The following is a 12,008-nucleotide window of genomic DNA, read 5'->3' as shown; positions in this document are numbered from 1 at the left end:
TAGGTTCCTCCCCCCCTCTAATTGTCACAACCAGAACAAAAAAGAAAAAGTTTTTAATTTCTCTTCCATAGGCAATAGGAACCTCAAAGCTCTGTAGACTAAGTGGAAAACAGGACCATCTAATTAACTTGAATTAATAGAAGGCCGTGACTACACAGCAATAATTACAGTAAATACTGTTGAAGGCAGACAAGGGCTAAGATTTCCTTAGCAGTAATAATGGTAGACACTGAATTAAAACCTATTTTATTATAGAAAGATCAGTTTCTAACTCATGAAAATGTATCACCTGTTCCTTAACTGTGTAAATAAGATTAAATTACTTTGAAACTGGAACCTGCAGGCACAGGTATTCTTTAATCACTATTGTTTCTCTGATGTAGAAGCCATTCTAACAAGAAGCTTTTGATCTTAATACCAATTTCTCCTCCATTCCCTATGGCCACAGGTGACTGATGTGGTGTGGTATATCTCTGGGCTTTTTACCTCAAATGAGGATAAAGATCTTCAAATATGTTATGACTGAATATTCTTTAGAGCCATGTAAGTACAAATAAGCAACCAGGCACCTTTCAGATCTTCTAACCTGCAAGCATATCTTTAAGGCAGCATCCCGTTTGAGGGTCCTTCAGAAGCATATTTACAATTTCAAAAAACTTGTGTTCATATGCCAACTTGTAATACAGGTAGATATCTTCACAATATGAGAGTAACTTCTTCAGGTTTTCTGTGACCCTGTCGGTAGGCTGGTGTTGTTTATATCTACACAAAAATATGTAAAGAACAGGTTAAATACTGTATCATCAGTGAGGGGATCAGCTCTGCCACCACTATCTGCAAAGGTGCTTAGGAAATTATCAAACCTAGTACTGGATCTTGATGGATTACTTTCATTAAAAGTAAGTGTCAGCACCCACCTTAATTAAATTTAGTAGTGCTGCAAAAGGCACCTTTGCTAGGGTTTCTGCTCATAATAAATTTTTTCCAGCATCTGCATATGTAGCCGCCTGTCCTAGGAGGCAAGGCTGGGATTACAGGCAACTTACTTACTTTTTGGAAATGTCCTCAAATATATTTGGTTTTAGTAACTTCTGCTGCTTAAATTCTTCCAAGTAATTAAAATCTCCTTTAAGAATCACTTGTTGGTAGAGAACTTCAGCCCAATCAGGAACAAAGTCATAGGCCTCTGCTACAATAGAAGCCTTAAAAGGACAGAAGAAAAGGGAGGCGCCATTAGAGCCTGTGCTGTGGAAAATTGAAGGCAGAGTCTAGGAACAGTACACAGTACACAGTGAATGATGATCAGTGTCAAGGGCTCTGTATCAGATTGTTTAATGTTGACATTTCCCTCTCATAAAACCCCCTCCAGTAACTTGTTTTTAGTCTTCCTTACAATGGACTATAGAACTGCTGAGATGTGAATTGTCCCCACAACTCATCTGTGTGAGGAGCAGGAAAGAGCTGATGCTGGGACATTAGTCCCTTTTATTTTTAAAGGGCTAGGTCCAGTCTCTGGACACACTTGACTCTCACTGCTAACCTGCACACACCATTCCATGAACACAACTGGGAAGATTTAAGTGGACAAGCCAAGGCTATTTCTTTGAACCATAACTGTGCCAAACAACAAAATCTCTAACCTTTGCCCAAATGATGTGCTAAAGAAACACATCAAATAGTGCCGGGAGTGCCTTAAGCGGTGGAGTACTTGCCCAGCATTTATAAAGACCTTGGTTTGAACTGAATCACTACAAAAAACACATGCACATCCGTCTCAAATTGCCTGTTCATGGTACTGACCCTGAAACCTCAGTCACTCAACTTATGGGTACCAAGAGTAAGATACCACAGGATGATGCTGGCAGTACTTGCTAGAATGTTCTTACCTGGTAGAACCGAGGTAGGGCCATGATGCAGTCCATTAGCTTCTGATGGCCCAAGTTGATAAGCATTGTATTCTGGCCACTGTTCAGAAAGTGAATCTGTAGTGTTATCAACTTGGTGAGCCGGTTACAATGCAGGGCCTGTCGCACACAGGAGTCCTGAGGGACAAGGGTGGAAGAGGCATTGCTGTTGCCATCTCTCCTGTACTCACTCCCACCTTTGCTTGACCCATTACACACTCCCTCTTCACTAGGAAGAGCCCAGGCTGAACTAGTTTCTACTAGATGCCAAGGCTAGAGGCCAGGCTAAAATAACACTGGTTACCTTGGCGTAACTCTCTGCTGCATCCAGCATCAGAGTCAGGGCTTTAAGCAGGAGCTGTTTAAGTTGGGCTCCATCCTTGAGGCTTTCCTCTGTAGAGAAAAGAACACTTGCTGTGAAGCTGAGTGATGGGAGAAACATCCTAGGTATAGTCACAGGCAGGTGTACTGCACGCAGGAAATGTACGCCCTTACAGAACTTAACTCCAGGGTTTGATGGATGACGCCTTAGGAGTTCAAATGCTTGTTTCAGCTGCCGCCTGGGCTGCCACTCAAAACTTACTCAAGACTTACCCCAGGGCTGAGACTCAATCAGCTTCAGTTGGGTGCAGGCTGCTGCCTCGTGATTCTCCCCTATCTCCCGGCACATGCTGAAGCACAGAGCAATCATATTGTGCTTTTCGCTGTCTCCAGGGCGGCAGCGTTTGATGTAGTCTAGTAGGGCTGTCTTCAGGGTGCCACTCTGCCCAGGGGGGGAAAAGTATATCTAAGGGCTCAACCAGGGGCAAGGGGGGAGACTCAAGTGCGTCCCTTGATTTTTTTTTTTTTATTATTTATTTTTTATTTTTTTATTTTATGAGCTTTTAAAATACCCAAGGAAAGGTAAATGAAAATACAGAATCATTGTTGGGAGCATAAACAGTTGCTTGATCTAGAAGAAAGCCTTAAGAGCACACCTGATTACAATTCTGTTTGCATATTTAGGATAGTATTCTAGCAAAGTGTGAAGGTGAATGTAACAGACTTAATTAAAACCAGCCTGGATGCCCCAAATAAAGGCTAAGAAACAACTTGTAGCTCTTAAATTGCTCTTCCTTTTTTTCTTCTTTTCCTCTGAGTTGGGGAATTGAACCCAGGGCCAAGCACAGGCTTTCCCACTTAGCCATGACCTCTGCGCACAGGACTGTCTTGACTTGGGAAATAGCCACAGTAGACATTGCAAAAGGAGAACCTCAGTTATCTCTTATTTTCAAAGCATATAATTTTGCTAAAATGTGAATTTCTATACTTGGAGGTACATGTGCAAACAAAGAGTTATATCATATTAGTAGTAGCTGTCTCCAGATGGTGAACACTAAGAACTTCTGTATTGTTTTCTAAGTGTCTTATATGGAGTATGTATTACTTTTGTAATCAGGAAAAAAGTTATTAAAATAATTTCAAATGCAAATGTGCCTCAAAACAACAATTTAAAAATCCGGGGGATCCTGAAGATGGCCTAACACTGTTCTGAAAGGCCTTTTAACTATGTTTTTACCTGAGAAATGAACAAACACTCCCCCCCCACACACACACACCAGTGCTTTGGGAACAAAGGCTATGTGAGTGACCTACATCATATAGCTCATAATGGGGATAGAGAGGCTCCAAGGCCCAGAGACTGAGCAAGCCAGGCCTGTTTCTACAGCTGCTTCCTGGCCATCATAAGAGTTCCTTGTCTTCTCTGGCCCTGGGCTATGCATTTTGCTTCCTACCTTGGTATTTTTGTTGTAATATATTGTCTTTAAAGTTTTTTTCATACAATATATTTTACTCCTATTTTTCCCCCTCCAATTTTAATCTTATTTTTCCACCCCCTCCCCTCAACTCCTGGATCCTCCCTACCTACTCATTTTCAGCATGGTTCACAAGGAGGTGTACCTTTGCCAGACTTAGTCTGAGCTCTGTAATGTGAGTCACTGATGACAGTGGCGCCTGGGGTAAGTTCCTGGCCTCCCAGGAGCAGGTGAGACTCCTATATCCTGGAGCTCGTTACTAAACACCTACCGGATCTAGCTTCTTCCTCATCAGAACTTCAAAATAGTGCTTTTGATGGAGCAAGTCAAATATGTACGTCATCTCATTGTACCTTCCGATGCCGGTGAGGAGGCGTACCTGAGGGAAGGAGCACTTAACAGCTGTTGAGGCTAACCCACCAGCATCACGACATGCAAGCACCATGGGGGGATAGGCTAATGGCCAGGCTGCCATGCTTTAACCCCTCCCATTCACCCAGCTATGGCTTCTCTGGATAATTTGGAATGAGTCTTTAGGATGTCACTGGCTGTCACCCCTTCTCTGTTAACATTCTACAATGCCTTCCGGAGTGGGTGTTTCCTCCCATCACTCATTCCACTGGGCTACATTTGACTTACCTGCTTGGGTCAGCATTGAGTGCCTGAACATGATCACGCCTGAACCTTGTTTTGGGGGAAAGCAGCTCTTTCCCTAGAAAAAGTTGACTCCCCTGGCAAGAAGGTACAACAGCCTTAGGACATGGTGGAGAACCTTTGTTTTCTGCTCTTTTGGGACACTGATTTTGACAAATCAGCCAGAAGCAGAGGGCTAAGACTGCCTGGCTGGTAATGAAGTAGATGTGGGCTCCAGAGACCCTGTGAGCTGAGGGCCCTTGTCTGTCTTTCTCTTCAAAGCTGCCTCAGGATGATGGTAGGTTTCAGACTACTCACCAGCAGTCCATACTCTTCGTTGGGAGCCAGGTGGTTCTCTGTAAGCATCCGGGCTGCCTGTAGGACTCTGATGATGCCCTCCATGTGGCACGTAAAGGTGAAGCAGTGATGGGCCAGGATCAGAAGCTCTGTAGCTGGTGGTAGGACAAGTGAGATAGACTTATACCTACTGTTGACTTTTGCTTGGCAAGGTGTGCTCTGTCTAGAGAGAGCTCCTATCCTTTGACGGGCTTAAATAGCAAAAGCTGGAAGCAATCTAAAGTAACCACAAGAGTACAGAAGTTTCAGTTATAAGGACTTACTGCAAGAGAGCTCCCTGTGGGGAACGGAGGGAATCCTGTCCAACAACTTCATGCCTAGCAATGTGCGGTCTTGACAGACAGCAGTTAGCTGAAGAAATGTCTGGCTTTCCTCTGCTGGGTTGAAGGGCTGCTTTTCTCCTGCAGAGAAAGATGTGGAGATAGGCACTGAGTTTGCCATGAGAGCTGGCAAGACCATGGTGCCAGTAGACCAACTTTGCCCAGGCCTGGCAGCAGGAGGTAATGCTGACAGTTTTTTCCAGCTGACTGTGGGTGAGAGGCATTCTTTATTTCAGGGACAGAACTACTCTAACCATGATCATAAAACAGCAATAACAAGATAAAAATAAAATATTTTCTTTTTTTACAAGAATCTGGAATCTTGAAGGTGCAATGTACAGGCCTGTGTATGACTGTAATGTTCAGCTCTTCGATACTGGGAAACAGTACTGTCTGAGAGGTTGGGAGGGCAGGGCACCTGGTCCCGCTGATGGGGCCAGCAGTTCTTGTGTCACCTCTTCCGCCACTAGTTCAGCCACAGTGTCTGGCTCAAGGGCCTGGGTGCTGATGAAGACCTGGGCTTGTCTGCATCGGTCAGGCCGCTGAGAAGACAAGATTGCTCGGAGCATAGCTTCACTGTCCCTGGCAGCAACATCTGCATAGGAACAGCCCAACTCCTGAGATTCGGAAGACAACAGGATCAGAGCCATTTTCAGAAGCAAAAAGAAAGCACATTCTGAAATGTGTGGACAGGCCACTACTGCCTGACCTTAGCGTCCCAGAACCTCAGAAGCAACAACCAGTGTCTTCTAGTCCTGCCATTTCACAAACCATGGTGCTCACCTCTTGTTGAACACTGGTCTTTTCAATTATACAGTGTAAAGGACTGGGGTCCTATGCTTCCAGAGAACCCAGTCTTCTCTGAGGCAAAGGGTTGCACTGTGGAGCGTTGCTTTCCTCACATTTTTGCACTTTTCGTCTCTCAGTAAGCACAGGGCTACACACAATCCTATCTGCTTTGGATATTTTTGGAGTAAGGGAATAAAGGAGGAGACAGGGTCTCACTACATAGCCCAGGCTGGCCTCAAACTCCTGGCAGTCCTGCTTCAGTGTCCCATGTGCTGGGATTGGAGGCCTGAACCAATTACACCTGCTGCCTTCTGTCTTTTGTATGCATCACATGTTACATGTAATGTTTGGATCATAAAGCAAAATTTAGTCTAGAATGAAGTCTAGAAGGGACTCCTGTTTAAATCATTATTTATAGAGAAGAGCCAGAAGCCCATGGACATTATGCATCTTGTCCTGCTTTCTGGGCAAGACTCAACTGGCCTGGCATCCTCCCCATTAGTCCCCAGATGGGCCAACACCTTGACAAGAGCCTTATGTACAAGTCATAGTTTCCTGTTTTCTTGTTGCTGTGGTGGTCCGGGGCCGCCCTCATTCTAGGCAAGCACCCTTCCACTGACCTGTACTACCCTTCATAACTACCAACTGGAGAGGCCTCTGCAAATATCCAGTCTGTCCCGACTGCCCACCACCCTGCCAAGATGGCTCCTGTGGGGATCCCCCGACTGGTGCATACCTTGGCAAGTTCATACAGACAGAGGACTTGCCGGCAGTAGTTCTTTCCATGGAGGCACTTGCTCGTGAGAGCCTGGAGATTCCTCGCCACTTCATCCGTGGGTGGCATCATCACAAATGACTGACTATCCAAACTCGAAGCTGAAAGCAAACCCAAATCTAAGGGGGAGCTCTAGGCTGGCCTCTCCCCTGTTCCCTATTACTTCATCACTCTTGAAAAGCTCCCTGAACTGAACTCCCATGATGCTTCTGGGTCGGAGGGCACTTCTGACAGAGCCCCACTTAAAACTTTCATCACCACCTTTCAGGAAATCCAGCCATGATTTCTTCAACAATCTCACACCACCTCAGACTTGAAGCTTCCTGCATGCTCTAGAGATCAGTACCAAGATACCCATCATTCCCTCTCCTATAACACATTCTTCCTTGTGTTATACACATCAGCACATTTGCTTCTCTTCAAAACCTCTCCCAGTCGCCTTTGTTCCCACTTCACCCTGTTCTGCTTCTGCTGACCTCCCTTCTTGAAATCACTCCTCCACAGTCACTCTGGGTTTAAACGGAATCTTAGGGCCTGGCATTTCTAAAAGGCCTTAGGTTCACCCCAGTACTTAAGAAAGTCCAAGCAAAGCCTTAGCCTGAAATAGAAATGTTTCTTGGTAAAACATTTTCTATTAGGAAAAAAATAAAATTAGAATATGTAACACATTCTGTCCTTTCCTGTCTCTTATCTCATTCTTCGCTCTACTGGCCTGGAACTTGCTTTGTAGCCCCAGCTGGCCTAGAATTCACTTTGTAGCCCAGGCTGGCCTTAAGTTTCAAGTGATTCTCCTGTTTCACCTTCCTACGTGCTTAGATTACAGTTGTGAGCCACCACCCCAGATCTATTTCTGAAACAGGGTTTTACTATCTATAAACCAATAAAGCACCATTAAACGATGGTACATCCACTCAGCAGTATAGTCTTTCCCATTGGAGAGCCCTTTGGTACATCCTGACAGGGAAAACATAGATTAATGTGATATAATCTAACTTCTGGGGAAATGTTTTGTATGTGCTTATTTTGGCATGCATATACCAAGCAAGCAAAAAAAAAAAAAAAGCATTCTAGAAGCTTTGTTAGCACTGAATTTACTTTTCACATTCTGCATGACTACTCTGTCATCTGTTATACACTAAGCATGTTAAACTTTCATGCTTAAAAGCTAAGCATCATGAGCTGAAGATGCAGTTCACCCAGGCAAGTGCTTGCCTAGTGTGCATGAAGCTCTGGGTGCTGTATGCTGTGTGCTGGCACAAGCTATGATCCTAGCACTACTCTGGAAGCAGATGAAGGGAAGTTCAATAAGAAGTTCAAGGCCACGGCCAGCCATACATACAGCCTAGGATACAACAAACAGAAAAATAGCTGATGTCTAAAAACATACACTTTAAAAGCAAAGCAGGGTGTGGGAAGGCACCTCTCAAATTCCACATCTTGGGAGTAGAGGTAGGAGGTTCAAGAGTTCAAGGTCACCCTTGGCTACTTAGGCAGATGGAGCCCAGTAAGGCTATATCTCAAAACACAAAGAACAAACCCCCAAATGATGGTGGTGATGGTAAATGAAGCACAGCTCAGACCATGTTACTCCTATCCGTCCTCCACGATGGGCACTGAGCTCTAGTAAGATGAACGAGGACCATGCCACTCTGTTCCTCCCATTCAGCTCCAGCTATATAAACCTAGACATGCAGTGGCTGTTTGAGGAACATGAAAAGTAGAACAGCAAGCAAACTGAAGATGACCAAAGTTGGCATTTTCCTAGCTAGAATTCTCTAGAAACCTAGAATTGGGCAATGAGGTGGAGGAGAGATATGCAGTTGTGTGCACATACAAGCACTTTCAAGCAAAGCACTCGTGCCAGTTTGAAGGTAGGAAGTAAATTCCTATGCCCACTCTCCCCTGCCCTGGCATCCAAGCCACCTCTTGGCAGTGGTGGAGAGACTGCAATGGCAACTCGAGTGAAGTGGGGGTTGGAAGGAGGTAAATCCATATTGTTTTGTGGAGAGAGAACCCAGGTTCAATTCCCAGTACCCACATGGCAACTCACAACCGATCCGACCTCCTGTTCCAGGGGTCCAACACCCTCTTTTGATCAGTGAGGGCACTGGATACACACATGATGGCCAGACATACATGGGATCTACATAGTGAGTTCCAGGCCAGCCAAGGCTACTCAGACCCTGTGTCAAAAAGGAGATGGGGAGCTCAAGAAATGGCCCAGCAGTTAAGAACACTGGTTGCTTTTCTGGGACCCCAGTTTGATTCCCAGAGTGTGCATGTTGACTCAAACTGTCTAACTCCATTTCCACTTTCTTCTGGCTTCAGTGAAAACACCCATACACATTAAAACCAACCAAACAACAACAAAACAACCCATGATAAAGGTAAAAGAAAACAGCCCAATTCATTAAAAAAGCAAGAAAAGATTTCCTGTACCAAACTACCAAAACTTACCCAAAAAAGCCAAGAGATAACCTTTATAGGTATATAATTATAAAAGGAATTCAAAATAAGTTTTCTAAAATTAAGCCTCCAGATTCAAAAGGCGTTACTGGCAAATTCTACTAAATTATTTAAGGAAAATAACAAGTCAGCCATGGTGGCCCATGCCTCTCTCCAAGCACTTGAGAGGTGGAGCTAGGAAATCTACTTAAGATCTTGGAAGGGATGGGGAGAGGCAGGAATGATGGCATCCAGAAAATAAAAGAAGATATGAGTTCTAATTCATGAAACCAGCATTATCCCAAATTTTTAAAAAAGGAAAAACAGACAAAAACTATTTTAAAAAAAAGTAAATTACAGCTGGGTGTGGTGGCACATGTCTTTAATCCCAGCACTTAGGGAGGCAAAGGCAGGAAGATCTCTGAGTTTGAGGCCAGCCTGGTCTACAGACTGAGTTTCAGGACAGCTAGGGCTATGTAGAGGAACCCTGTCTCAAAACAAAACAAAACAAAAAAGTAAATTATAGAATGTTCTTCAAAAACAAATAGAAAAGTCCTCAACAAAAGAACTAATCAATTATAGGTGTACTTATCAAAAACGATAATAGGTCAAGAAGAGTTTACCCTGGGAATGCAAGGTTGGTTCACTATTTAAAAAAAAAATATCAATAAACATCTAATCATATTGATAGTTTAAAGAAGAAACTTCATGATCAGATCAACAGATGCCAGAACAAACAAGATGTAAGACTGAACAATGATGACAAAAATCTGTCACCAAACTAAGAGCAGAATTAAGCGTCTTCAGTATAACGAAACATCTTCCTAAGACCCTATCGTCACTGTCAGATGTAGTAATAAAGGAGTGCCGATCTGCTTTAAATGACACGAGTCACCTTACTAATTACCTAACTATGACATCCCAAAAGGGCCCCATTTTGGAGACATGGCAAAGAGGACAGTGTGGCCTCCTTTACTTACTGCTATGGACTTTGCGCATAGGGACACTGGGACTCTCCAGGTCCTTGGGCTGCGCAGCGCTCAGGAGGAGGGCTCGGATCTCTGGGTGCAGGTCTTCCGTACTTGCCTCTGAGGAGGCCAAGGCCCTGCAATGCAACACCAGCACGACATCCTGACTGTAGAAGCCGAAATACTGACACACCCTACTTGCTTCATGCACACAGCCGCCATCTAGCAGCTGTCCAATCAAAACGTTCAGTGACTCCTGCTGCTTGCGGTTCAGTGTGCCCGCACATGTCTCTTTGGACGGAAGGCCGTTAAGGTCTAAGTATTTGGATGTGTTCAGAGCAGCAAGCTTGGAGAAGGAAAACTCGGCGGCCAGGCTGTCAAGGCTGAATTCAGCTCCAGCTGACGTCTGCTGGGAGAGGCCGGGCTTGGCTTCCTCCGCGTTCCCTCCACCAGCATGCTGGGTGATGCGGCAGACCCAAACCTGCTTCTCCAGCTCTTGCAGCTCCTCCACAGGAACCGGCTCTTCTCGGGCAAGCCAGTGGCCCGCCAGGGTGAGCAGCAGATGGCGCTCTTCAAGGCTGCCCTGCTCAGTCTCCACAGGGGCCTGGCTGGAGAAGAAGGAGGAGGCTGCTCGGTTTGAAATGGAGTTCTTCTTAAAAGTTTCATGGCATTTTTTCCAGAAGTCGATTCTGGCATGTTTCAGGGCCCATTGCTCAGTGTGTGTTAGGGTCTGCATCTCCTGGGTCAACTGTGAAATTGAACAAAGCACCATTGTCACAGACGTCAATGCTCCTTACGTAAGGACGTGCTGGCCACAAGCAAACCTACTGGGCTGCCGAGGCGCTGGAGGCAATTATGTGGAGAGTATGAAAACAATTCTCAGTGAGAGTTGAGAGAAAGCCAAGCTGTGTATCCTATTCAAAGGCAACCACTCGAGCTTACTCCACAGCAGGGGTCTCACCCTTCCTAACCCGGGACTCTCTAACACAACGCCTCGCGGTGTAGTGTCCCCAGCTACTTCAGGACTGTACCTTCGCTACTGTCATGAATCGCAACGGAAACTGCTGAGGCCCCGAAGGGGCTGTGCCCCACAGGTTGAGAACCGCTGTCCTACAGGCTATGCTTACATCAAAAACACACTCCTTAATATAGCCAAAGCGTATTCACTTCTGGAGCAACGTGTGGAGGGGGCCGCATCGCCCGTGGACTGTACCGCGTTGTTTCTCTGCGGGGAGTCTGAGTAACTTAAAACTTCTACCTGTTCAGTAACCAAGCTGTCCACAGGTAAGGCTGCCAACTCCGCCACTCTCCTGGCCGCGGCAAACTGTCCGTCTGCCTTCAGCTTCTCCAGGATAGACCTACATTCATGCTGAAGATTCTCAGCGCTGTAGCTGGAAATAACCGCAGGATTGATGGCGATGGCTGTGTCCTTCAGTACTTGGCTGAGCGCACACAGCTTTTGCACATCTGGACCTGTGCGGGGGAGAGGACACAGTTACACGGCAGGGCTATGCAAGTGTGACAGTGGCGCCAGGCACCAGTTGGGAAGGAGGCTCTTTTTTGAGATGGGATAGCACAGAGCCCTGGCTGGTCTTGAACTCATTATGTAGCTAAGGAAAACCCTGAACTCCCGATTTTTCTGTCTCTACCTTGCAAATGCTAGATTACAGGTTGTGCCATGTAGCCTGTAAAACAAATCTTATTCTGACTGACTACCAAAACCATAAGGCTACACACTCAAGATGTTAAATGCCATATGTATGCATATGTATGCATATATGCATAAATATATACACACATACGTACGTTTACATGAGTATGTATATATGAATATACGTGTCTATATGTATATGTATGGCATGTAGCATTTTTAGTGTACATATGTATGTGTGTACATATGTGTGAGTGTGTGTGCTATGTGTGTGTCTATTCTTTTGTCCTTAGTCAAAGTCTGAACTTGCTACTCCTGCTTTAAGAACTGGTAGAGATTAGAATCGCAAATGAAAGCCTCTGTGCAGCTG

At 45.1% G+C, this 12,008-nt stretch overlaps 1 protein-coding gene across 2 annotated transcripts in view; it reads right to left on the bottom strand.

The window, feature by feature from the left end:
* Positions 1-230: 230 nt before the first annotated feature.
* Spg11 (SPG11 vesicle trafficking associated, spatacsin) overlaps positions 231-12,008 on the bottom strand; it is a 67,169-nt gene continuing 55,391 nt past the window's right edge. Inside the window, exons 29-40 of one of the 2 annotated variants that reach the window (XM_060371801.1) lie at positions 11,246-11,460; positions 10,000-10,735; positions 6,536-6,675; positions 5,429-5,627; positions 4,954-5,091; positions 4,652-4,785; positions 3,972-4,079; positions 2,499-2,667; positions 2,209-2,297; positions 1,887-2,042; positions 1,051-1,202; positions 231-762 (exon numbers count right to left, since the gene is read on the bottom strand). In XM_060371801.1, coding sequence (XP_060227784.1) covers positions 582-762; positions 1,051-1,202; positions 1,887-2,042; positions 2,209-2,297; positions 2,499-2,667; positions 3,972-4,079; positions 4,652-4,785; positions 4,954-5,091; positions 5,429-5,627; positions 6,536-6,675; positions 10,000-10,735; positions 11,246-11,460 — 2,417 coding nt within the window. In that variant the 3' untranslated portion in view covers positions 231-581. The other variant, XM_060371802.1, reaches the window with a different exon arrangement.

The sequence above is a fragment of the Meriones unguiculatus genome, chromosome 18, assembly GCF_030254825.1.
Source record: "Meriones unguiculatus strain TT.TT164.6M chromosome 18, Bangor_MerUng_6.1, whole genome shotgun sequence".
Lineage (NCBI taxonomy): Eukaryota > Metazoa > Chordata > Mammalia > Rodentia > Muridae > Meriones > Meriones unguiculatus.
The sequence above is the reverse complement of the archived record's forward strand: the minus strand, read 5'-3'. Positions and strand labels throughout refer to the sequence as shown.